The 27791-nt window shown below is 28.4% G+C and overlaps 1 protein-coding gene across 3 annotated transcripts in view; it reads left to right on the forward strand.

Moving 5' to 3' along the window:
- The first annotated feature begins 8302 nt into the window (after window positions 1-8302).
- The window catches only part of LOC132950053 (puratrophin-1-like), a 183503-nt gene continuing 164014 nt past the window's right edge, over window positions 8303-27791 (forward strand). For 2 of the 3 annotated variants that reach the window (XM_061021248.1, XM_061021250.1), the window contains exon 1: window positions 8303-8935. In XM_061021248.1, coding sequence (XP_060877231.1) covers window positions 8858-8935 — 78 coding nt within the window. In that variant the 5' untranslated portion in view covers window positions 8303-8857. Of the gene's footprint in view, window positions 8936-18569; window positions 18618-27791 lie in introns of those variants that run through there. The other variant, XM_061021249.1, reaches the window with a different exon arrangement.

The raw sequence follows: 27791 nt of genomic DNA on the forward strand, positions 1-27791 counted from the left end.
TTGTTTTTTGCACTTATTTACTACTTAATAATTTTCAGTTTTTGGTGTTTACTCTATAACTAGCAATACTGGTTTATTTTTGGTGGTTTTATATATAAAAAAAAAGTGTTGTGATTTAATTTTAACAAATCTATAATCATAATTACTTATTGTGAATAAATTAAATAAATATTTTTAATACGTTAAACAGTGGAAGTGATTAGACAGGGATCCGTGTAAGTTATGGTTAATAACATAATAATTACTATGAATTAACTTAATTTTATTTAAAAACACTTAAACTAATTATATGGTTATTAACTAAGGTTCGGATTTGAAGGCAAATATTCAATAAAAAAAAAAGCATTTAAAATGTAAAAAAGGCATTTAATTTATATAAAAAAGCAATTCCAAAATATATTACAATGTTAAATATACTGACTAGTTGGTATTAAAAATAAAATTCACTACCGTGTACTTTGATAAGCTGTCTTCAGTAAAACGTTGATGGTTTGGGCTTAAAATATTTTTATACATCGAAAAGGATCTTTTTACATCCACCGAAGTTAATGTATTTCATACATAAATAATTATCTAAATTAAGATTACTACTTAATAAATCGTCATTGCTTGTTGTTTCATCAATCAATACTTGGTTGATTTTTTTGATATTTTCCCATCCTTTCTGTTTAAATAATGATAATTGCATAAAGTTAAAAATAATGATAGTTTTTTTAATTTATTTGCTTGCCATTACTGCTAGTAGCCGATGATATATATTATAATAAAAATATTAAGGCTTCCAAGAAAGTTATTACTAAAAAAAAAAAATGAATAACAAATTATTATTATACATCTTGCAGAAGAGCTTATACTCTATTCAGAATAAGAACAGCCTCCGGCGACCAAGTTGTGCGCATGGGCGTGGCTTTGTTTCGGGGCAGCGCATGATGCGCCGCCGTAGTGGGGACGACGTCCGACCGTCGTTAAATGAAAACTAGTCTCTGCACAACTCTGTTCTTATTGAATAGAGTATAGCAGTATACTAATGTAATAATGTTATGTAATTATTACTAAAAGCAAAAACATATCCAAATGGGTGTTAATGTATGTTATAATATTGTCTTGTCACCTTAATTAATTGCTATGGAGAAGTTATACGCGTTAAATTTGATATACATTTTTTTTTTATAAAATGTATTATATTTTACTAAAAATAAAAATTTCATTTATAAATATATACATAATTTATGACAGGTTTCAAAATATTTTAGATATTTTATTATTTTTTTCAATAAATATTGATATAAAAATGTTTTCTTGGCATAAAACTTAGAATGTAAACAACTATTCAGACAATTTTTAAATTATTTATAATCATAGGCATAAACATGAGAGTGATCCCTTATCCTCCCCTCCATAACCTTTTTTTTATAAACAATATAGTGTGTGGGGGGCACTACCCTGTGATTTATCTTAGAAATATTTAATATGTTATAAAATATTTCCTCCTCCACCAATTTCTGTCCGTGCCACTGACTATTGCTACATACAATAATTAGTCACTGTGAAGAAATCATATCGGTGATCTGTAATATCAGCAATATGGTGTATATTATTTAAAACTAACCAATGGTATTATCTCATTAAATTTAAAGTAACTTACTAAAATAAAATGTTATCTACCTTTTTCTAAGTAATGTAATTTAATAGTTTGAACACTGTTATTACTTAAATTATTATATAAGTATAATGAACTGCAACTGCTTGCATAGTTATAATTTATAACATTATTTTGAATAAAATTATATAAATTGAAAGTTAAAATGAGTACCTATGTGAATTAACAAAATTAAATAAGTAAATTTATTTATGAAGTACCTATTGATCAACAAACTGATTTATGTAATAAAAAATAATACTAAATATATATACTATAAATAATAATTTCAAAATTAATAGAAATAATGAATTGTAGGGTTTGGAAAGAAAAATCCTGTCATTTTTGAAATCTTTCAAACATAAATATTTATGTTTTTGTTATTTTTTCTCTTCTCTGCTCCAACGAGATTTTTTGTTTCAGATAGGTACATAACTATCAGTATCTATCACAAATAAAGATGTAACCTTGAAAATTTTCAACTTTAAAAATTGTATTTTTCATAACTTAATTAGTTTTTGATATTGTAAGGTTGGTATGTTAGTTAAATATTTATTATTTAATTAGGAATCGCACGTCTCTGAATATGAACTAAAACTAAAATATATAGATGGGTACCTACATGTTTATCAATTATAAATAGTTCTGACATGTTTCTTGTGTTGAAACTAGGTACAATGTATTTTATAATAACTACTCATAAAAAGTTCCTTGTGTGCAATTTATTGATAAAATAACAAAAAATGGAAAAATTAATAAATGTAGGAAAACAGTACACTCGACATATTTTATACTGAAGTAAATTTTTATAATAGATAAAAATGCACATTTATTACCGAAATTAATTAATTTGGATTTTGGATTTCCGATATTATGTTAAATACTATAATATTAAAATGGGAAAATGGTAATACAAGCACACAGTTTTAAATATAATTATGAAGGTTTAGTGTTTACTTTACTATAACTATATTATATCAAGGGATTTATTTGATAAGAAATTAATATGAAAAATTATAAAATATTCATAATTTTTAACTTCATGAAAACATACTATAGGTAGGTACAAATAAATAAAATAATTGAAGTGTTTGTTTATTCGCACTAACCTTCAAAATTGCTGAACGATTTTGAGTTTTGACAGGCATGTAGAAGACAGTAAGAACTAAGGAGTAATCAATGATACTTTTTATCTTTCTTATTTATATTTTTCTTATGTAAAAATGTTAATTAGGCAACAGTATTTTTTTCATGGGTTAGCTCTACAGGTTTCGCATGTAATCACTTATGACTTAACCAATCATCAAGCACTCAAGTGGTTAATTTTTTATTGATAAAGCACACTATGGTCTTATAGTTTTATACATTCAACTCCCGCCCCTAAAAATTGATCTAAGACGAAGTAATACACTAATAGTTACACCCGTGGTGCCATATGACCAGTTTTTGAAGCGACTTATTAAAATGTTCCAATGGTATTATACCGAACGATATTTTAAATAATACAAAATTATAACTAGTTCGGAAAAATGGGTAAAATTTTTCCGATCATCTTCGGCACTATTAGAAATATAAAAATATAATAAACGATGCAACACTGCCTTTGAGGAACCATGTATTCTGTCAAGCCATATTTATTGAAAATTTTAATTTTTCTACATTTTTAACTACAAATCAATTAAGTAGCTAATTTTAGTAATTTTGATGCAAATTGTCAAAATATGAACTTTAAATGTTAAGAATTTTCTACTTCTAACTCTCTAAAGTACCTACCAACTATAGATTCAGTTTGATACCAGAAACCAACAACAAAGTTAAAAATCAATTTTGCTAGAGCATTATTGCTGCTCAAACATACCATGTCTGGTAAATAAAAATAAAAATAATAAAAATGCATCATTGTAAAATAAATACATTTTTCGCTCCACTGAAAATCTAAAAAAGATAAAACATTTCAAATATCTGAAGAGTTCAAATGATTTTGCAAATTATACTTGCCTATAAAAAATTCTTCATTATATAATTAATATTAATTGGTGAACAATTCAAGAACTTAAGTACTCATCTATGGTTATTCGTTTCTGAATCGCAACAAAATTGATGTAGCCGAAAATTATGGTGTTGCTTGAATAGTCCCAAATATCAATGTCCAATATTATAAACAATGTGCAACCAGAAATCACCCTTAAAGATTGAACCATTTTTACTGCTCGATGCTTTCAATAAGTGATGACTAATGACAGTCGAAACAAAAAAAAAAACTAAAAAAAATTATTATAAAGCCCACCGCACATTCATTGCTTCGCTCACAATCTAAATCAGAGAAAAATTCGAGTGATTCAACGATTAACTATTAATAATGATTAATATTCGGTTATTTTCAATTAGGGAAGAATAGAGATAGGTATTCATCGTAGGTAAATGTATGGTGGTTAGTATGTGGTATTACAAATCAATAACAATTATAAAACTGCGAAACACCCATACATAACGAACTTCCATTTAATATTATTTTATGTTTGACAAAATATTTTTGAGAAGCTTAACCAAGTTAGAACAAATTGTATTTAATAATATTTATCGGATTTCCTTTGATGCTCGTTGGGCGTTGAGCATATTCGTAATAATATGGAAGTTTCACTGTAATAGGTATAGGTGGGTACTTACCCGTAGTTTATTTAGTATGATTCATGCAATAAATTGTCATACCATAACGCATGTAGGTACTGTATAGGTTCGCTGTATGTACTGTATCGGTTTTTTAGCGTTTGTTCACGATCTTCCGGGTTGTAGCTATGATCAGATGAGCTAATACATTATGCACTGTAAATTCCTCAGAAGTAAAAAATGTTTAATGAGTTACCCTAAGCCATTCGTTCATTTTTCATGGCCAACGTGGCTGGTATCTAATAATATTCTTATAAGTAAACACAATAGCGCATACAAAATACAAATCAGCCATATAGTAGATAGGTTTCGGTATAGAGAATATGGAAAATTAATTAATTTTTGTTTACATTCATTACAGGTATTCTTCACATTGTTATTTAGAAATATTGGTAAAAAAAAAAAAAATTAAATAAACTCAACTATACCCATAATAATATAATGTGTAGTAAGAAGGTCACATGTAATGTCGTATAGATTGACAGAAAATATTAATTTTTTAAAAATAATTATGAGATATATACAGGTACTTATGTATAGACGGCAATACGACATATACCTATTACCTAACAGATATCACGTTATACCAGATGATGAATACCAAGGTACCTATGCGTAACGAATTAAGCAATTACACATTTATACATTGCATATTATTATAATCTTATAGTTAGCTGTATATTATCATCATTATTTTTTTTTACACGACGAACCTATTATTTACTTATTTTCGTATATGTATAATGTATATATGGTATTAGAATTGTACAACTGTAGTCAGTACCTACCTATATAATAATAAATAGTCATATTCCTCGAGCACTTCAATCAATAATGCACTGCAATATTGTAACGCGGATGATAACTATTGCCATTTGACGAGAAAGTGGTCAGTTAACGGTTTTGTAGGCACATATAATGCATAAAACACTCTTCGTACAGGGTCGCACAGAAAAATAAATATTTTATTTTATTTAGACATAATTCTCGGCAACTGTGGCCATTGGAAGCTAACATACGTTATATAGGTAAACTCCAACTTACAGACATAATTTAAAATATAAGGTTGATCTGTGTACAGTTAAGTCTTGGATAACTATTGTCTAAATTATCCTTTTAGTAGGTTGGATCTTGGATATTCATATATGTATATATATATAAGTATATCAATGTAGTGTTCACTATTTGATTGGATGTTTGATTCGTGTCTGATTCGATGCTTCACTAGTTGATGGATTCGAGCAGAATATCTACAAAATCTTGGCTCTCCACATATCCTATTGTCGTAGATTGTAGGAGAGAAAAATTATTATTTTCCTGTATAATAAATAGGTACCTATACGGCTATACATAATTTATATAATGTCATAAGTACTTGATTAAGTAGGCACCTGCCGATTTAATCAATTTATTTGTCCCTTTTTTTGCATATAATATATATTTTGTGTATTTTATATCTATACAAGTACGTTTTTATGCTCTATATTCTTATTTTATATGCATATGCATATTATATTAATTATATTATAATCTAAATTTATGTTTAACAAATGTAGAGGTAATAATTACGATATTGTGTTACATACTGTATAACATAATAATGTATTAATATCTATAATGATTAGTTACTGATTAAGTGATTAGGTATTGTTATAAGACTATCATGGTATAATGTATCACATCACGTATTATATGTATAATATAATTTGTTAATCGTAATCGATAATCATAATAATTAATTACTTTAGTACCATTTTAAAATAATAATTATTGACTATTGTTCACGTCATATTTTTAAAAAGTTAAATGAATCCTTATATAAATAAGACCAAAATAATAAATTGCTAACTGATTAATTTTCGAGATAACTGAAAAAATCGGTGGCTCACAGTCATAGTGAGTCATCCCGAAGAACCGAATTGACAAAATATTTTTGTGTTTCCTATAGTTTGCGTATAAACTATAAGCGGTTGGCAGATCATCAAATGCATTCACTGTTCCATGCTTTATCCGTGTCTATACTGGGAGACTGGGGAAAACCTCTTATTACAACATTTTGATGATCTAGATTTCCAACACATTAAAGAATAAAGATAAAATATATATTATATAGGTAGGTATAGAGGTGGGTATTAGATTAGGCCTTCCGGCTCGCTCTGCAGTCGTCGAAAATAATGATATTATCAATGCGACCTATACAATTATTATATGTTTAGGTGCCCACTTACATAGATAACATTTTAAAATCGAGTTATTTTCATTTTCCATTCGTTAGGTACCTATATAACGTCGAACGATGAAAAAAATTACGTATGTATACTTAAAAATATTCATTGCGAACTAAACTACACAAATTACCCAGGTGTATCTACAACTTACATAATATAGGCTATAGGCTATTTTATAAAAAAATGTAGGACTATTGTAAAGGTGCATATTATATGATATAGGTATATAATATAATATACAGGTGGGTACCTTATCAGTGATGTAAGCAGTGAATATTGTGTCACACCTTTAAGGTACACTAATTTTTTCTTCATTTCTCTGTTTGGCATAATTATTTATTATTTTAAGTGTTCAATTTTGTAAATTTAATTCAAGAACTTGTGTTGAGAACTGAACGGAAATTTTAAGTCAAAGTAATTTGTCATTCAAAAACTGGGTTTTTAGTTTTATTAGGTAGGTACCTACTAATATTCAATCATAATAATAATATGACTAATGTGTAATGAGTAATGACTATAGACAATAGACTATAGGTAGGTAACGAGTAATGCTTTAAATAGTATACCAAATAACTAAAAGTTGTACTTAATGTTTTTTTGTTGATATTATTAATAATACAGTCAGAAGTCTAAAGATGGGTTTTACTAATGTAAAACATTTAACATAATATTAGGTACTTATACTGACATACTGTACACTATAGTGTGATCGATACTCGATGATCAATATACCATTACTATAAGTCTTTTATATCATAATATATCCTTAAAAATTTGATCGCTTATTTTATACGTTTATTTTAATTTTATTTTTTAACGTTTGTTTTAGCTATAATAAATAATAATACCAAATAATTTTATGTAACGGAGAATATTCTCAAAAAAAAAAAAAAAAAATTAACGTAATCATTTTACACCATTCGACAGTCGTCACTATGATATATTATATTATAATATAGCCCATATGAGGTGTAGGTTTCACTGTTAAAATGGGTGGTTGCAGTAAAATATTAACCTATATTTCCGCGCAGCGTTTCTTGGGTCGGGCATTATATTTATAATTCCCCCGCCACACCCCTCCCACAAATTATACGTTAAATTGCTCCAATTTATTGTTATTATGACAACATAGTTTTGTCGTGGTCGACGACGTATTTCGGACGCGCCGTACCGAAAACAATAAACAACTATAATGCGAGGCGTCAAGGCGTATAAACATATTTATAATACTATAATATTATCGCCTGAAATGCATAAAAAAGACGACTCATATACATAGTATTATTATTATTATTATTGCCGAGTATTATATATATATACATTTTTTCGAGCGAATTGTGTAAAATATATAATATTTTAATACTATACGACTCACAACGTGTACCTATCCTATATACATTTCAACGACAATGCGTCGTATATAATATAACAACAACAACAATAATAATAATAATAATAGCAGAATAATTATTATCGCATTATTCCATTGTTTTATCGGATGTGCCCATGTGTGCACGGCTCGCGGACTGGGCGATAATTCGATACGTATTTTATTTTTTTGCATAATATAATATAATATTATATTGTTATTTGTTATTACTATTAAAATGCGTTTTCGTAAATAATATTATTATTTGGGCCGGCCGGCGTCCGTCCGCCGATTATCGTTTCCCCCCCGCACGACCACCGCCCCCGCCAAAAACCGCCGCTCCGTGGGAGCACGTGATCCGCGTCGGCCACGAACCGCAACCACACGGGCACCGTCGTCCGTCTGTTAAACGCTCGTCGCGCGCGCACAGGTATCGTCGGCCGTCGGTACGTTACGTTGCGCGTTTTCGTTTCGCGATTTTTACGATAAACCTTTAATACGAGACTTGGTTGATAGGAGGCACCCGCAAGTCCGAGCCGGCTCTTGACGTTATCAAAAAAAAAAGGTGGCCGCGAGATAATATTATCACGCGTCGCTCTCCTACAATATTGGTAATTGGTATCCATCGAAAAACCCCGCGCGTCGTTCGAGTCCGTTTTTCTTTCCGGTTCGCGTACGTCGGTTTATCGAAACAGAAATACATGATATCACTCGTCGTATAAAGTGTGACACGCGCCGACCCGATGTCGTTATAATATTAATTGAAATATCGTTAAAAAAAGTGCGTCTTTATACGGTTGTGCGAACGAACCGCGACAAAACTCTAATAATTATATATAAAAAACCGCCACCGAAATGTGATCGGCCGCGGGCCTCGTCGTTTCGTCTTTTCCACTTGCGCTGTAATCATAATATTATTATTATTATTATCATTATATTATATGGATCGTTGCGATGGCCTATGTCGTTTGGCGAGTGTTGCGGAAAAAGTATCTCAAAGTCAGAAGCGGAGTCACTCTGAACAGTTTGATGGTAGGTGGCACCTACCTATACCTATTATATACGTTGTTTTATAATAATATTATAATATGTAATAGTTACAACTTATAATATTTCGTTTTTGCACCTGCAGCAGTGGCATATTTAATGGGTTTTATCGTACTTGTATTTTTACCATGGTCGATCCCCGAATCGGGAGTAGGGTGCGGTGAGCTTTAGTTTTTAACAAATTATTGTAACAACAGAATAATAAAATTTGCGTTTATAAAATACAAATTTGTTATTATTTACTTCTTAAAGAGCTTAAAACATTTTAATCGCCGCCTCCCCCCCCCCCCCCAATTCTTGTCGATCTTCGGAGGCATCACTGATTTTCACGATATTTACATCGCGTATATAGTTCGTACGCCTCCGTATACATCTAAAGATCCGGAATAAGACCGGCGTAAGATTAGATTTACAAACAATATGATATAATAGCCACCTAGCTGGAAGCTAAGATGATTAGTTTTGTCGCAAATTTTATAACATTTGACTGTAATACGCATGGGTACATAATATTATTATGATATCGTTATAATATCTTTTCGATGTTCTATAATAGGTACTTATAACGGTTGTCTGCCGGGTAAGATTAACGTAATCTTTATAATATATATTATGTTCGTTTATTTACCGTCCTAAAATGTGATTTTGATTACGGCATAGACTACAGTATAGGTAGGGACGTAGGGTACACCCATTGCGACACGTCATGTGTGTTTACAAACAAATATATAATAATATATAAGCGTATATGATATTATACTTATGCACACAATATACCTACCTATACCAGACATTCGTAGTAGGTATCAAACATTGTTCAGGGGAAGTAGGTTACACCCGTATATGCTTAAAATAAAAACGAGATGACGGAGACACAGAGTTGACGAATTTATCGATCATCTTGAAAAGTCGAGTGGTCTGAGCATATATTACACAAAACCTAACCGGCTGCAGTGTACTACACTTTAGTCACACGATGTGTAAATAATTGTTCGTCGTTGTAACACGACACTTCTGTAAGTCAATTATACCTACCTGTTATAATATTATGTCTTCATCACATTTTATGTTTTGGTTTGTTCGAATTTTTGTCGTTCTGTTATAGTATTAATTATTAGTCATTGATTCAATATACGGCCCAATATACAGTTAGTATGAATATTAATTTTTGCCGTTTCTCTCCGAGGCATTGTAGGTATTATTTCTTTTGCGCACGGCTGTATATATTTTTTCTGATCAAATAAAATGCATTTAATTGACCAAATATTATGTTTTCGCTCTAAACTACATAATCGTGTGTCCGGCTTGTGTGTGTGTGTGTGTAGTACCTTACGCAAGCTCAGGCACTGTAGCTAGTTATAACAAATAACTTATAATAAGTATGTATCATTATTCAAATATTACTATACATCGTAATTTATAATTCCCGTGTGTGGTCTTTTTTTGATAAATTAACTAGGTACCTATATAAAACGCAAACACTTATCGTTCAAGGTAAACAAATTAATACCGTTTTAGATCAAATCGATTGAAATAAGAACATTAAGTGTTGGAATACCTATTATTTAATCATAAATTTCATGGATTTAGTTGTGATTTTAGTGTAATAAATAATCATTAATATGTACCGGTAATTTATAACTATTAATACATTTAAAACTAATTATTGTAATACACTAGATCATGTAACCTACTGCTCTAGAGTCATATTTACCATTTAAAAAATATTTCGTCACCAAGAATGATGCTATTTATGAATATAATAATAACTATTTCCTGTGCATCGTAAAAATAAATTTTAAATTGTGGCGTTCGCCTTCAGAAACACCTATTGACAGAAAAAAAAACTTGTAATAACTAATAAGAAAAAATACTAAACAAGTGGGGATTATAGGCACCTGTTTGGTCATATTAATGTGCATGCTCCACATGTGTCATTATTAATTGTATACAGAATTATTAGGAAAGTTAGATTATGTTTGCTTGTTGAATTTTTATAACTATATGTTTACTTGTCGTACTTTTATGTTTTTATCAATTAAATGCTGTTACATTTTACTCATTATTTACGTTATGCGATGTTAGTACGTACGCCATTTGTTGATCGTTGATATTATCATTATGCAACTGAATATATTATAGTGCCTATACGTTCATCATTGATGAACAATTGCACCATGACCATTTTATCTTGTGTAAGAATACAATGAAAACGTAGGATTGGAGGTCTTCTAAATTCTGAATTGATGACTAACGAGTGTGTTTTACGTAGGTACAGTACTATATGGTATGATTAAGAACAAATTGTAGAATATACAAACTGTGTTAGGAAAAAATAAAAAAAACTGTGTAATATTGTTGCAGTAAATTATCATAATTATTATTAATTATAATGCCTTCTTCCGAGATCCCTATAATTACTTAACTGTCCAGGAAACTAAATGTAAATTAAATATATGTATTTCTATTGATACATTTTGGAACTGAGCTATGTGAATTCCGATAATTAGAGGGGGTTGTGAAATTTGGGACACAAGTTCTTGAATTTTGATTGCCATTATATTGCGGTGAGTCAATTAAATTTCGCATTTTGGTCGGGAGTCCCAGTAGTAAAAAAATTACTTTGCGTGAATTTTAAGCCCTTTTTAGTTTTATAAAAAAATAAAAGATCTGGTGTTTGGAGTTATTCTCGGAGTTATGCGTTTACTGGGAGGGGCAAGATTGTAACATTTGAATTTGTACCAAATATATTTTATTTATACATAAATACATACTTACCTCCATAGTGCCCGAAATAAATAAAAAATAATATCTTATGATTAAGGTGTAATTTATTTAGAATTCGTGTATTATGACTTTATATATAATACTATTTAGATATAATATAGTATATAAATCTACTATATTATATACATAGTCGACCGTATAGCTATATAAAAACAGTTCATAATCACATCGATGATCACTTTCTTGTTAACATTTTATTGTTAAGTTCTAACCACCTAACCTATATGTATATTGTATAACGCATATATTTTATAACAGAAAGACCTACCTATTTCAATTAGTATATACGGTTGAATGTGCTCTTGAAGTCTCGACACGATAAAAGTCATCTTGATATTATATTTTCATAAGTCTCGAGGCGTTGGCAAATTCTTTTCTGTCTATTGAATGAAAACATTGAAAACAATAATAATAAATAAAATAATATAATTAATAATAATTGAACCACAGATTATTTCAAATTGTTTTTTGTCGACGCATATATTATATACTACATATAGTAACTTCAGGTTATGGATACAAAATAATTCTTATGGTTCTAAACTTATAATTTATAACTATACATATTTCATATTTTAATATTATGGTATGTATAAGTTACAATAACTGAACGCGTATAGTTTAATTCATTTAAAATTTAAAACTGTTTTGTTTATTTACTTATAATGCATTTTTTCATAATACAATATATTTTATCCTGAATTAGCAATCTGGAAAATATTTAATCATTCATTTAGGTGATTTACTTATTATATTTTACTATTGTACCTATTATTATTTTAATTATTGTTGAATAGGTACTATAAGGTTTAAGTGCATTGTGATAAATAGCTGCATAAAAAGTACAAATTGATTTGAACTTTATGCTAATGCATTATTGTTTACATCAATAATATACAATGCCTATTGCTTATGTGCAGTGTCGTAGTTGAGAAAAAGCTGAGAGAGGGGTAGGAAATGTATTTATATAATATCCATAATTCATTATCTCTCTCCGCCTTTATCATATAAAAACGTTTATTAACTATAGAATAAAGAACTAACATTAATTTAAAAGTAAATTTAGTTCCCTCTTTATAATTTTGAATTTGTCTACAAACATACACATGACGCAAATACGCAATGGTTGGTTATCCTAGCCCACTAAAAGTATGAGTTATAAGTAAAAAATTAATACGTTATATACAATATTGGGAAAAAAATATATCGATTATGATGTTGTGCATTCAAAACAAATATAAAATTAAGAATCAACTGCAAAATAAAAACAAAGGCATATTAAAGTAATGTATTGACGGGGTAAAATATGAGTACTATATCTATTATTGTCAATAATCTTCTATAAATCAGTATTTAAGCCTCTCATAGTCGTATATTAATTATTATTTATGTATATATAAATGTGTATTCAATTATGTTTAATGGCTTGACAATGTATGTGAAGGGGAAGGCATAATAAAAACGTTGACATTTCATTAAAATGGCGGGCCAGCCAGCCCTTAGAACATTACGTAACTGCCTATTGTTAGACAAGTTTACTATAGGTATTTTTATATACTAAATCAAAGTTGAGAAAATTAATTTTGTTGATATTATTTAATCAGTTGGTACATCGGTGGCACTGGCTATAATAATATGTATTACTATTATATGTTTATTTAAGACGTATTGTAAGTTGTAGAACTTACATTATTTGCATATTCAGTTATTGTTTAGTTTAAATAAATATTATATAATGATATTTACTTTAACTAACCTATTTCGAGTTTTGATGTTTATAAAAAATTATTTCTCACTTCCTCGTAGGGTTTTGGAAACTTATATTTCATAGTATTACACTGAGTTAATACCACATAATTAATTACTTAACGTTATGGAAGAACGTATAGTGGTTAACCTTAGCTTAAAGTACATAATATAGTTATCTTAATAAAATATACATAATTGTGCTTTTTAGGAACTGTTTTATTTTGCCACGATAATTTAATTGTATTGTTCCAAAACGCTCACCATGCTAATTCTTTGCTTCCTATTAACGCGTAATTAAATGAACGGTGAAATGTTCGTCCATCTAAATACTACCTACATCATGGCAACCGCGAGAAGACTACACACCTACGCATAACTAATAGCTATATATTATATACAATATACATACACCATTGTAAAACAATAACCATAAAAAAAATACCTGTTACCATGGGAGTGGAAACTTGTAAACGTTAAAAATACGAGTTTTATTCCAGTCGTTTGGAGTAAAAATTGGCTCTTGTGTACACAAATGTATGGCGTATTAATGCGTATATAATATTTTATACTCCTGACTTTTGAAATTTTTACGAACTGCAAAATATTGTAAAATGGTTTTGTAATTTGCATATTGCTCTTGCAGTATATTGTATAGAACGATGACAAAAACTATAACTATACAACGATAAATCACAAATGTTTAGTCATGTGTTGAGACGTTGAGTTTATTGTGTAGAAAACGTTTAATGATCTCATATTGTCGTATGTTATGCACGAAACTTTAATAAGGAGTTATTATAAATAGATACCTATATTATCATTATGTAGTATAGTATAGTATAACTAAACTTCTATACCTATATGCTTACAATTATAGGTACCTATGTGGTGAAGGAACCAAACCATTAGAAATTAGAAATACTAATTCGATTCACGTACATGGCACATCGATGCATATTTTTAACAACTTGGCATAGTTTATAAGTAAATCTAATAAGTATAATAACTATATATTTAGGAAGTGATTCGTTTACAAAAGATTTACCTATCAAACTTAAATGATTCGTAAGAAAAATTGAATCTATATAGAGATTTGAGTATAGGCTTTTTCAAGTATTCAGAATCTTATAAAGTTATAACCAAATAACTTTAATTGCAATTTCGTTATTGCATATTTTGAACATTTTTAGTGCAATAAGTTCCGAACCATAGTTATGAGTTATGGTCGATTTGATGCATATTATATTGTACGTAAGCGGAGGGTGATATGAATTTTTCTTCAATTCAGTTATGAAATAATTTCATACAATTTATTATTATTACTTTATATTATTTATTATTTTTATTACTCGTTACAAGAAGAAATAAATTAAAAACTCGGCCTGTATAGGTATAAGTTAGGGATTGGTAAATCTATAGGAAACATATTATTATATAAAGGCTCAATAGGCGAATATACAACTTAAACTAATTGAATATTTAAATATAAATTTTCGTCATATTCTATGTTATTAAAAGCAATGTAATTATCTAAAAAAAATTTAAAAAAATGTAAATTTAATTATTTTTGCTCTTTTAAAGTTTATTGAATATATTTTATATCGAAGTGCAGATAGTGTCAGACTTACGACACCGACACACTCCTTTGTTCTCGGTGAATCAATTTTATGTAACCTTGAACGAGTACAAATCTATCTCAACAGTCAACATAATATTCATTACTAAGTGTAATTTAATAATTTTTAAATCTATCATAATACGACATTTAACAAAGTTGCGTTGTCTTAGTGCATTACAACTTAATACAATTTATTATAAGTGTGTATTTATTATACAATATTTAATAGTTTACAATAATAATTCATGAAGATTATTATAATTTTATAATTTTAAGTAAGATAATATTTTTCATAAATTCAAAACTCTCTTATTTTCTTACCTATTTATAAAACTCAAGTAACTTAATTGACTTAGTTAATTCATTCCATAAACGCTATGTAACAACTAGACCTGCATGATTTACCAAAACACGAAGTACCAGTATTTAAAAGATAAAAAAAGATTTTAGTAAAAAAAGATTGAGATAAATTAGAAAACAATATGACTCATAGCTTATCTTAAAGACGTATTATATTATTTGTGGTATAAAAATGGTTTATATATCGTGTTATACAATTTACATATGATTCTATAATGGACGACTATGATTTTATGTACCTACACAAGTGTTTTTTGGCTTGGATATACTTGGTTAAAACATTTCAATCGTTGGCGTAGGTATACATATTATCTTATTTAATTACCATTCATCAATATTCATAGAAATTAGAAATTATTATAATTACCTACTATACTTGTCTTGTTAATATTCAGTTATTATACAAATATAAATAAAAAATAAAATAAAATATTTTAAATTTGTTCAATTATTAATTACAGCAGGTTTTCATGTTTAACTTTTTAGTGTGGGAAATATTTGAAAATCATCTTGTTGAGAAGTTGTGATAAATCCATATTACCTTAAATATTAAGAGGATGTCAGCGCACTATTTGTTTTCTCTCTCTGGCCCATGCGCAACATTGACAAAACGCATTTACGAAGAATCATTTTTTCCCCGATTTTTTCTATGTTTTTAAGTAATCTTATAGTAAAATCATCTATTACAAAAAAGATAGAGAATAATATTTTTAAGGTAATGACATATCAATTTGTTGAAATATTGTACCAAAACAATTAAAACATTATTTAAATTTACAACATTTTTTGTTTATTTCGAAAGTAGAATACAAAGTCAAATAACAATAAAATATAAAATCGATATGTCATTCCCTCAAAAATATTATTCTCTATCTTCTTTGTAATGGGTGATTTTACTCTAAGATTACTTAAAAACAAGAAAAAAATGATTCTGCGAACTGCGTTTTGTACATTTTGTATTGTTGTCGATTTTATTTGGTATAATATTGTATAATTTAGTTTTAGATAGACAATTTTTGAAAAACCTATTTAGTTGGATGTATTAAGATATGAAGGTTCTTAATTTTATTAGTTTTTTTTATTACATTGTAAAATATAAAAATTGTACACCGTACGAATAGAGAAACTTTGGCTTTTAATAAGAGCAGTTTGTCTTTTGCGATTTTGTATGTCTTTATCGTCAGTTACACTAACCGAATTATTGTACATACTTATTATTGTACCAATAATTAATATGATAATAATAATTAATGTATTAAAAAGTTGATTGTTGAGTTGTAATGAAACTAAAATTGCTTTATCTTAAATAAGGTTATCAATAAGCTAATAATTAAAAAAAATTTTAATTGTACGACCTAATGATTAATGTGTATAATGGGTAATGCCTAATACTATAAATTGTAGTTGGATAGAAATCATATAAGACATGTGTTGTAAATTATAAATATTTATAAAAAATATATTCTAATAATATATAAGCTTCACATCGACACGGATTTGGGACTATTTGGGCATAGCACAATCAAATATTAGAGATTTTGTTATGTAAGTAAGTAATTACTATTTAGTAATAGTTTTTAAAAAAAAAAATATCAAATAATTCAATAAACGAGTTTAAAATGTATTAATATTATCTATAATAGTAGGTAGGTACCTACATATTATAATGTATTAACATATTATGTTAAAAGAGATAACTTTTACTTAAAATAAGCTAAAGTGAATACATGTACAAAGTTTTCAGTTTTGTTTAGGCACCCATAGCATTAATAAATATATTTTTAAAAATATTATACATTATGGTATAATTTAAGTGTACGTTTTAATACATATTGGTAGACTGTAGTTTACAGTTTATATTAGAAATACTTTTTATATATCACATTTATTGGTGTCTTAAGAATATTTTTAATCGACAAATTATATTGATTTCTAGAAGACTAGAAGTATATTTCAACAATATTTATATTAACTAATGTTCTGTGATGATGGATATTAATTTTAAAGCATTTATCTGTTATGCTTTGTACACATTTCCGTACGTATTTTTGTATTATTAGTCATTACCATAAATTTAACTATTATTATTTATTTTTATTATTCTATGATTTATAAAAATAATTAAACGCATTAAAAATTATATGTTTTATTTATTTTAGTATACAATATGTATTCAAATGACTTATAACTTATAAGAATGCTTATATTATTTAATCTATTGATTGTAGAATATAAACGCCGTTCATTATCTAAATTTGTATATCTGATAATATAATTAATACTCAAATGATTTAAATATTACATATTATTATAGTCGGTGCGATTGTGTTATACATATTTTTAGATGACTATATTGTTTTACTATAATATTGGTCAACCTAATACCCGGGAGGTCGTCTTAAATTTTTGGGTTAAAGCACCACGGTCCACGGTATTACATTATAGTATGCAATTACTAATAACATTGATATATCGGCGTGTGGAACAAACATGCCGAGTATTGCAGCTGCAGGAGGAGTGCAACTGCAGTTGCACTTAACTGCAGCAGTACCTACCTATATCCAACGAGGAGACGTATTTCCATAGGGTGCTCCACCACGACGACTGGCCCTCGTCCTTTCTTCGCCTATCGTTGCCGCAGAACCAGTATTACGCGTCAGACCCGTTGAATTCCCTTTATTAATGGCCCATCGTTCGCCCGTGACATTTCACGGTGTTCAGTTGTAACGCCGTGTGCACTACCTGCAGCACACATTCACATATTATTCTGACAGAGTTATAAATGAGAAAACGATAATATTTATTGTGTGCCTGTGCCGCCGACGAATGGGCGTGTGTGCAGCGTACGTATCCGACCTTCGATCTCCTCGGGTGCCGCACAAAGCTCGCCCCGAAGAAAAACTACAAATCGGAGGCAGAATAATGATAATGATAATGATAATAATAATAATAATGCTTCCACCGATTCGATCGGTGTGCACCGAGCGCACGCAACATGACCGTCCGAGAAGCCTCAATGTTTGCATACACCCAGTGCCCGGTGTCGCATTCGTTCGGGCGACTCGTTTCACTTTGGTCGTGTACCGCGCGTGCACATGCCATCATAATATTATTGCTGTTATGATCAATCGTGACGCATTGAAGCGATTTATAGTGAGTACCTTGCCTACCTACATGCATTTTCGTCTTATTTTTAATTTTAAATTTCTATCGAGAGTCTGAGAAGTGAGTGTTATTATAATAATATTCGAAACTGATCGCAATGAATCATTACAATGATATAATATGAGCATATCAATAATGTATATTATATTCTTTATATTATAATATTCGTTTCGGATTGTATGTGTATAATATTATATTACGGATTATTAACTTAAAATTACGCGTCAACTCTTTTTTGAGATTAAGTCATAATAAATAATATTATTATTTTGGTATTTAATCCATTGCTCTGTCATCATGTAATATATTATCATATTATACTAAATCTATTACTAAATAATAACTGTAAAATGACTTTTGGAAAATATGTGAAATAAAAGCTCAAAGTTAAATTGAAATCATAATTTAATAATTGATAAAATAAAAATCTTCTAGATTTTATATTTAAGCAATTAATTATATTTAAAATCCATGTTGTATAGGTAGTCGTTTCATATTTGTGGCAACTGTTATTTAAAGAAAAAAAAGTTAAGTTTTTCAAATGAAATTAGATAATACAGATACTATAGTAACTAGTAGATCATTTTTCTTTACGTACAATATAATATAGTAGTAGCTAGAACTAGTAGCATTTGTTCATTAATTATTAATTAATATTTTAATTAATATTTAACCTTACGTGTTTAAGAAAATATATTTTTATTTGTATACTACTTAATATGTATGATATCGAATTATATTATGTTTCGTTGGTTAACATTTTTTTTAAACACTGTTTTCGTTTTGAATTTTATTATAATTTATATATGTGTTCGTACCTAATTACTAAGATTTTAATTTACAAGCCAAACGTAATAATAAATTATTATAATTATGCTATTTATTCATAGTCAGTACCTACACGACACGAGCGTCATCGAATCGTAATACTTTAACTGTTTTTACTAACCTAAACGTTCAAGCCTTTTAGGACAACCGGTGTCACAGATACGTGACATAACCGAATTCAGATAGTTCCTAAGTAAAATACTAAAATTGAAGGTGCTGCACTGTTGCGAATGATCGAATGAACACGCTCAAAGATTTTACGAGAATATTAACAAGGCCTTGGTACACTGCACGTGTTAATACGGTATTTTTCATTTATGATTTTCCTAATGATAAACTTGATGATCGAGCATAACATGTGCACAAAAAATATTTACTGATAAAATACAAGCTCGTAAAGCAAATATTTGTTCATAGGTAGATACACGGATTTTGTAAGTCATATTATATGTAATGCTTAAAAGTATGCCAGTCATATAGGTTAGTGACTACACATAATATACATTATTATGTTTAGTACCTAAAATACGTAATAGTTGTCGTGGAAATGAATATTTTGTGTCGAATATTTATTTAAACATGGTGTGTATATGTTAAATATATTATTTGTCCAATAGCTTGAAAAAACATTTTGACATAAACTTTTGGCGTATAAATTATTATGATTAGGTGCATCGTAAAAATAAATATTATAAATTCAGTAAAATTTTGTCGCTTAGATAGTTATATTGTGTGTAGTCATGCAATACATATTATAGCAATTCATATTACTAGCATAACATAGTATAATATAATGGTTATTGTGTCAAGTAAATCTCAATGATTTGTTGAGTTTTAAACAATGAAAAAAAAAAAAAAAAAAACAATTGTGGATAATTATAATTCGTTTGCCCAAGTGAACTTTCTGGTACTTATAATTTTAAAATTAAAATACATACAGCTTAGACTGCATGTTTCACATTTTTGTAAAAAAGTAGTTTCATGGAAACAACAAGATTTAAACATATACAAATAATAATAATATTAAAAATCTTATATAGGCTGCAGGTACTTACGTGTATACTGTATACTATATTACTATAATATATACTAACAATAAAGATGTCTTTCATTTATGGTGCATACACTTCATCAGTAGGTACTTACTACGTCTATATAATATAATATTAAAACATTATATTTAGAAAGTAATTGTTATCTTATTTATTGTGTTTCCTACGCTTTAAACAACCTGAGCTATTTGATTAATTTTTATTGAACTGTTTTTTTTTCGAAGTATCTACATAATGGTTAGCGGACACTTCAAACAAAATCAACTAGAGTAAACTGTATGTTTGTATTTAGTATTTAATTTGTTTTGTTAAATCATGTTATAAATTATAATGTTATATGTACATTATACTTATATTAAATAATCTAGTATATGGACGATAGTCATTAATACATAATATATACGATAGGTATACATTTACCTAAAAGTTAGACCAATTTTATAACTTTTATTGCTTTTGATAAGTTCCTACGCGTAACCCAAGTAGGTATTTTACAACTTAAAAATTCATAACTCTAAAGAAATAATGAATAGCATAAAGATAATTTAATATATTAGATACCTATATTATTAAAATGCAGCCATGTTCTATTCTGTACTAATATAAGAAGACAAAACTATGGTTATGCATAAATATTATATAATATATAAATATTGATAAGCGTAAAATAATTTTCAATATTATCAATAATAATAATAATAATCACATAACACAAAAAAAAATTTTTGAGATAATGATATCCATAATATATTTCCATAGATATTGATGAAATTATTAATATTCCACATATTATATATTTACTTTTTGTAATAACACAGTTTGTTATAATTAAAATATTTTGTAAATTTGTTATCTTCTTTAGTCCTCTTAATTTTTATTATAATATGTTATATGTGGCGTGGTGTGTGCATTCAGTTACGAAACCCGTTCTAATTGTACGCACTGGCCGGTGTCATTAGCTCCCGGATGGGTGACCACCCGGGATTTTTAGTGAAAAATTCTTGCCACACATACACACACGTGTTAAAAAACCTACAGTACCTTCCCCCGCAATACCCCAAGCTAATGACCTCAGTATTGAAGTCTTAACCCCAATAAAAAAAAAAAATAAAAAAAAATACGTAATATATGTATAGATTAATGTAACTAAATAATTTCTACATAATTTCTATATGCTTATTTAAAATTTCGCGTTCTATGTTAATTTTGTTTCAATTAAAATCCCATGATAACCATAATATAAACAAGAAATACAGTACAAATAATGTCTTATGAGTTATAAATTAAAATGTTATATATATTTATAGTATTTTAAATTGAATGCGTGTTGTAACATACAAGCAGTTCTTATATATTATACTTGACGGATATATATATATTTTTAAATGTCAAACAACTATTAACATGTCGATATTATTCAGTCTGCAGCGAAAAATGGAAATTATAAACATATAAAATATGCTGGAAATATTTTTAAAAAATGACATGTTATAGACATTTCGCTTAATGTCATGAAACTCTCACCTTCATATGTTTTTGGTTCGGACACCCAGCAAGTATAATATATATTAATATCCATTATCCTGTAAGGTAGTAGATTAGACAAGACGAACAAAATTATACTATTCGTATATTATATTTATATACTGGTTTTCGGGTTTAATCGTGTCTACTGCTGCTGGCGATGCATATACGTGTAATTGAGCAATTACACAAAAACATTCATGATTTTTCGAATAAAAAGAAAAAAAAGGTGTTCACTATTTTGATATTTTGATCAATGTGTAGTATAAGAAAATTAAACTAGCGATCTTCTTTTGGGTGGTCTTAGCAGTTGGCGTGAGAATATAATATTATTCAAGTTGTATTGTCTTAAGCTCGGTTTTAGCATAATATAGTTTGTAGTGTAGGTAGTTATAAGTTATAAGTCGTGTAGTAGGTACTATTACAGAGTTATGTACGATTAATTGTTTACATATTTTATCAATTACATTTTAAACGTTTTAAATAATTATTAACTATACTGAACAAAAAATAAAACAAAATAAATATATTCTTAAGTAATAACAATTAAAAAATAAACAAAGTTTATAGTTGTTTTTAACTATTTAAAATTTAGTTCATGAACACAATAGAATAAAACAAAATTTTAAATTTTAAAACCATTTCCTTTTTTCAATTACACAATTAGGTTTACGATTTATCTTAAGCGGTAAATTTTTACATATATGATTAAATTCATTAAATTAATATAGTAAGTAATTCTTGTAAAATGCATACAAGCCGGAAAAATTTAATTTATTTTAATATATCATTATCTTTTCATTAAAATAAAAATAATATGATCTATATTAATTTACATGATGAACATACCTATCTTATGTGATTAAAATGTTTAAATGTAGGTACCTACATTCTAAACTTGAATTTTTATTTAGTATAAATTTAAATTTCTAAATAACTGTCTAAAACTAAAATATATACTGTACAAGTATGTTGTAGCCCTGGTATAATGAAAACATATAATTTTAATTGTCTTACTTATAAATAATTAATACGAAATAAAAATATATGAACCAAGTTTTAAAATTGCATATTATAAAAATTCTTGTATGACAATGATTAACTAAATATACTTAAAATATAGGTTTTTACTAGTCCATTTCACATTTTTAAATATATTAATTTTATTAAATGCATTGCTGTAACCTGTTCAGTTTATTTTGTGTGGTCGACTGCGTTTGAACGACCATCAATATTAAGAGTAAGAAAATAAAAACAAACATGAAATATACTGATGATGATTTATAATATGCTTCATCATAAACATAGCAAGTCTTCTTAGAATTCTATCGATTCCACTTGTGTGATACGTATCGGACGAATGTGGACTCTACAACTCTAATTCATCTATCATTTGATACGTTCGAGAATTATTTATTATCATTTAAGAACCTCGTACATTTAATTTAATAATTATTACAGTATTGTAACATAATTTTGACTGAAATTATAATTACGTTGAGAAACAAGCGAAGAAGTATTAAATTATTAATTGGCTGATAAATTTATATGTAAGTTATGAAATATGAATAGTCTATATTATTATAATTATAGTAGTATAAAATATTAATAGTAATAAAGCTATTTAACCATTTGTGAGTAACAAATTTAAAATTGTAACCTAGAAAATATTTTAGGACATGTTTAGTTCAGAACACGCGTACACGATAAATTAATAATATATATACCTATTATAGGTAATAGGTATAATATTATTATAAATGTTTTAAATGAATTTTTATAATTTAATATTAAAAACCAATGAATTTGTTATCTTTAGTTTTCATAAAGACAAAAAATATAATTGGTACCTATAGTAAGTTATTGTATAGTTAAATATAAAAATATATTTCTGGGCTTTTAAATTTTTATTATACCTATTGCCTAGGTTTTTTAATTTTAATTTTATTAGATTTAGTCACCTTCTATTACTACTAATAGTAACACACACACATATTGAACAGATTATTTGTACAATTTCTAAAACATAAAAGTTTGATTTGAAATAAGACACAAATGACTGAAAAAAAATCATAAAACTTTCTAATCAATGTCTGAAATCTATAGAATACAAGCCTCTAAATGGAGTGGATTTAAAAAGAAAAAGAGAGATTATTAGATTCCCATAGTGGGACGATGCGGTAAGCGTTCGTGGATAAAATCACGGGACGCCGTGCGTTTTAAATGGAAATTAGGTATTCATTTTCTTCGCAGATAATTTAAGTATATATTTGTATAAATGCGTGTGATGATGTGTCAGTAATTTTTTTTTTAACTACGAGCAGGTGTAAAATATATGTCGACCGCGAGAGTGGGCGTATACGTGCGATCGTTGGATTCTAACAATATTATATTATTTGTTATTGTGTCACGGCCCATAGATCGCACCAGGGTTGTGATATGGCAGCAGTGCACCTATAATGTACGTACTACATACCTATAACCTCATATATAGTTATTTCATGGTAACCTGCATATAGTGTAGGAAGATAGAGAATAGGTATACAAATACTATAAACGTGACCCTGCTGCAGCAGCCGCGGTTGATATTTCACGATGGATTTCCACCAGGCGTAGTCCGTCCTGCAGTGGCCGTTTTTTTTTCGTACCCTCTTATCAGTCGGTGTTATCGCGGCAGTAGTACAACAACTTCGACCTTGAGCTAATATAGAAAACACACCTACACGTCATGCACACCGCGCGGCACCGGGCGGCAGATTATCGAAAATGTGCCCATTGGACGCCACCGCGTGAAAGTGCATACACAGACATTATAATATTATATGGGTAGGTACTCGTCATGCGTGTGTGACGGCGATCTTACCCGGCTTATTAATATAGGCACATAATATAATATTATAATTTATAATGTTATCTTATAAGTGACACCGATTGACGTGACGCGATTGTGATCTGCCCATATTATATTGCAAAAACAGTGTTGCGAATTAACATCATATAGAGCGACTTCTCGTCGGTAAACATGTACCTATTATTATAATATTATACGAGGTAGCACGTCATATTTTACGCGGTAACCGGTATATACCCATCACAGCGGAGTGTTATTCGCGCCCAAAAAGGACGTATCGCGTTCATTTCCTGTATTTTATATACACCCAACCCCGGAAACAAGACATGCAGCACTTCCTCTGAAGCGCGCAGGCCGTTCCGCCGCAATCGGTTGTATTTGATTTTCGACGCTTACATTATAACAATATCAATATAACATGAAGGGTACCAGCCATATCACGCATTATTGTTTGTTTTCTCGCGCGACAGCTTAAAAGATAAATCTTTAGAACGCGCGAAAATTGTCGCCAATCGGTTTTCATTTTATTGTTATGTACCTATAAATCGGCTATAATATTATATGTTTACCTATTAATGGATAATATTATATTATGCGTATTTTGCAGGTGTGGGTAGGATCTCGTGATTATTATACTAAAATTATACTAAAATCGCGCATTAGTAACTAACCAATGTGCACCAGTACACAGGTTGATTATTCACCGACCATGCTCACCCCGTTTTTGATCAACATTTAATAATTAATTTTTTCAGTTTTTATACCATCTAAAAAGTCCAGTAGTGATATAAATTTTTTTTTTGGTTGTGGTTTGTGGTGACAAGCGTGAACGTACCTTTCCCCGTGTGTTGAGCATTACAATATGTGTTGCTCGCCATTAATACGCATTACGCGCCATGATTAACACAATAGACCAAATCTCGTAAACCATTAAACATATCAAATCGAAAGGATATAATAGATAACAACAACATTTAAATCAGAGATGCCATGGAAAGGGAATTAAAACTACTAATTTAATTTCTGTCATATTTATGAAACACTCTATATAATATTATACCTTCGTTAAAAATTGTTATTCGCGGTGCAAGAGAATTTCAAAAACTGGTGCAAGTGGTACAACCCGAGGTCACAACTGCATTTCACCTATTTATATTAATACTGTTTTATCTCGAACAAAAGATTATCAACAGATTGTTAAATAGTAAAACGTACTATGTTAATCCCTTAATGATTTATTTATAATATTTCGATAGCTATTGCTACACAGGTATTAAACAATAATGCGATGTACATATGATTACCGAATAGAAGGGAACGAGCAGTATCAATGAACTCGACCCCACCTCTCGTCAAACGTGTACAAAACAAGGAGGTGCACGTTGAGTTTTTATGGCATCCGAAACCTATTTATTTAATTTCGAACGAAACTTTTTACCTATATATGCTCCACGTCCACTTAGTGGCCATTGAAATAATTATTATATTAATATTATGTTTTATATTTTTAGTTTTAATTAGGAATTCATTAATTAATGAATAACGGTATTGACATCGTTATACCGATGAAATATTATACGATTGATGGTAACGTGCACAGAATGTTTAGAACCGGAGTAGAATAGGTATATAGTATAGGTGCATCATTTTTAACGGACCTGCCCATTGTAACATAACCTCATTATATGCTATACTTTTCTATAAGTATTCGATCGAGATGTTCTGAAATTATTATGTTATATTGTGTTATAAATAAATTACGTAATGTTTCTTTTATTGTTGTTGAATTTCATATTGTAATGTTTATGTTAATCCCGATTCTGAACGAACATTTATTTTTAAATTTTAGATTCTCTTATGAACTGTTTTTATTTGTTAGTAGTTATTATTGACTATATAGTACACAGCAATATTGTTTTATACTATTTTTATTTTATATTCCGACATTCATTCAAATTTTGTTATTGTGTATTAACTGATTGTTTTTTATGAATTATTTTTTCCATTACTTTTTTATTATTATTATTTAATATAACCTATCGTTAGAGTTTCGTGACATCATTTATTATTCAAATTATTCCCTATAGTAGTTCATTTTATACTCGTACCAGTTCCGTGTTGCATTTACGATCCAACAAAAACTATTGTATAAATCCCTCACCCTTTTCATGATTTTCTGAGTAACTTCTATCATTATTAGGTTGCCATGCAGTTAGGGTTCCCCAAAAATAATAACTATACGGAATAAAGTTTTAAATTTTGAAAATTCCTGAGTTACTCATTACCATATTGAACACTAATAAAAAAGTATTAATTCAAAAATTAAAGTTTGTTTGGGCGTTACTATAAAAAACGAAGCGTACACATAAAACCATTTAAAAAAAAAAACCACTTTTTATATTATGAAGTTTATTTCATAGTTGTTATATTTTATGAAAACCACTTTTGAAATAATTTTAAATAATATTTATTTTGTAAACAGTTGTACTACTTATTTCGTCCAATTTGAATAACCAGTTTTGATATTATTTAAGTCCACTAGAGAAAATATTGAACGCCTACTACACTATACCCGAATTATTGAGATAGGTACTTTAATATTTTAATTTTTCACTAATCACATTAGTTCCACGATATAATACTTATTATTGATAAAGGAAATATTTTTATATACGCCTAAAATTATTATTATATATACTAATATAGACTATGTGCATCGGCCGTCTCGCGATTTACGCTGCAGCCTTACTTACAGTGATTTTCACACAACTTATTCGTGCCCTGTAGATATCAATGCATGCTTACATCATACACAATTCAACTTCACATCGTGTCCCGTGTCCATTCTTATGTCTTATTATTATATATTATAATATTATATTATACATCATATTGACGCATTCAGTG

This window comes from Metopolophium dirhodum, chromosome 8 (genome assembly GCF_019925205.1).
Source record: "Metopolophium dirhodum isolate CAU chromosome 8, ASM1992520v1, whole genome shotgun sequence".
Lineage (NCBI taxonomy): Eukaryota > Metazoa > Arthropoda > Insecta > Hemiptera > Aphididae > Metopolophium > Metopolophium dirhodum.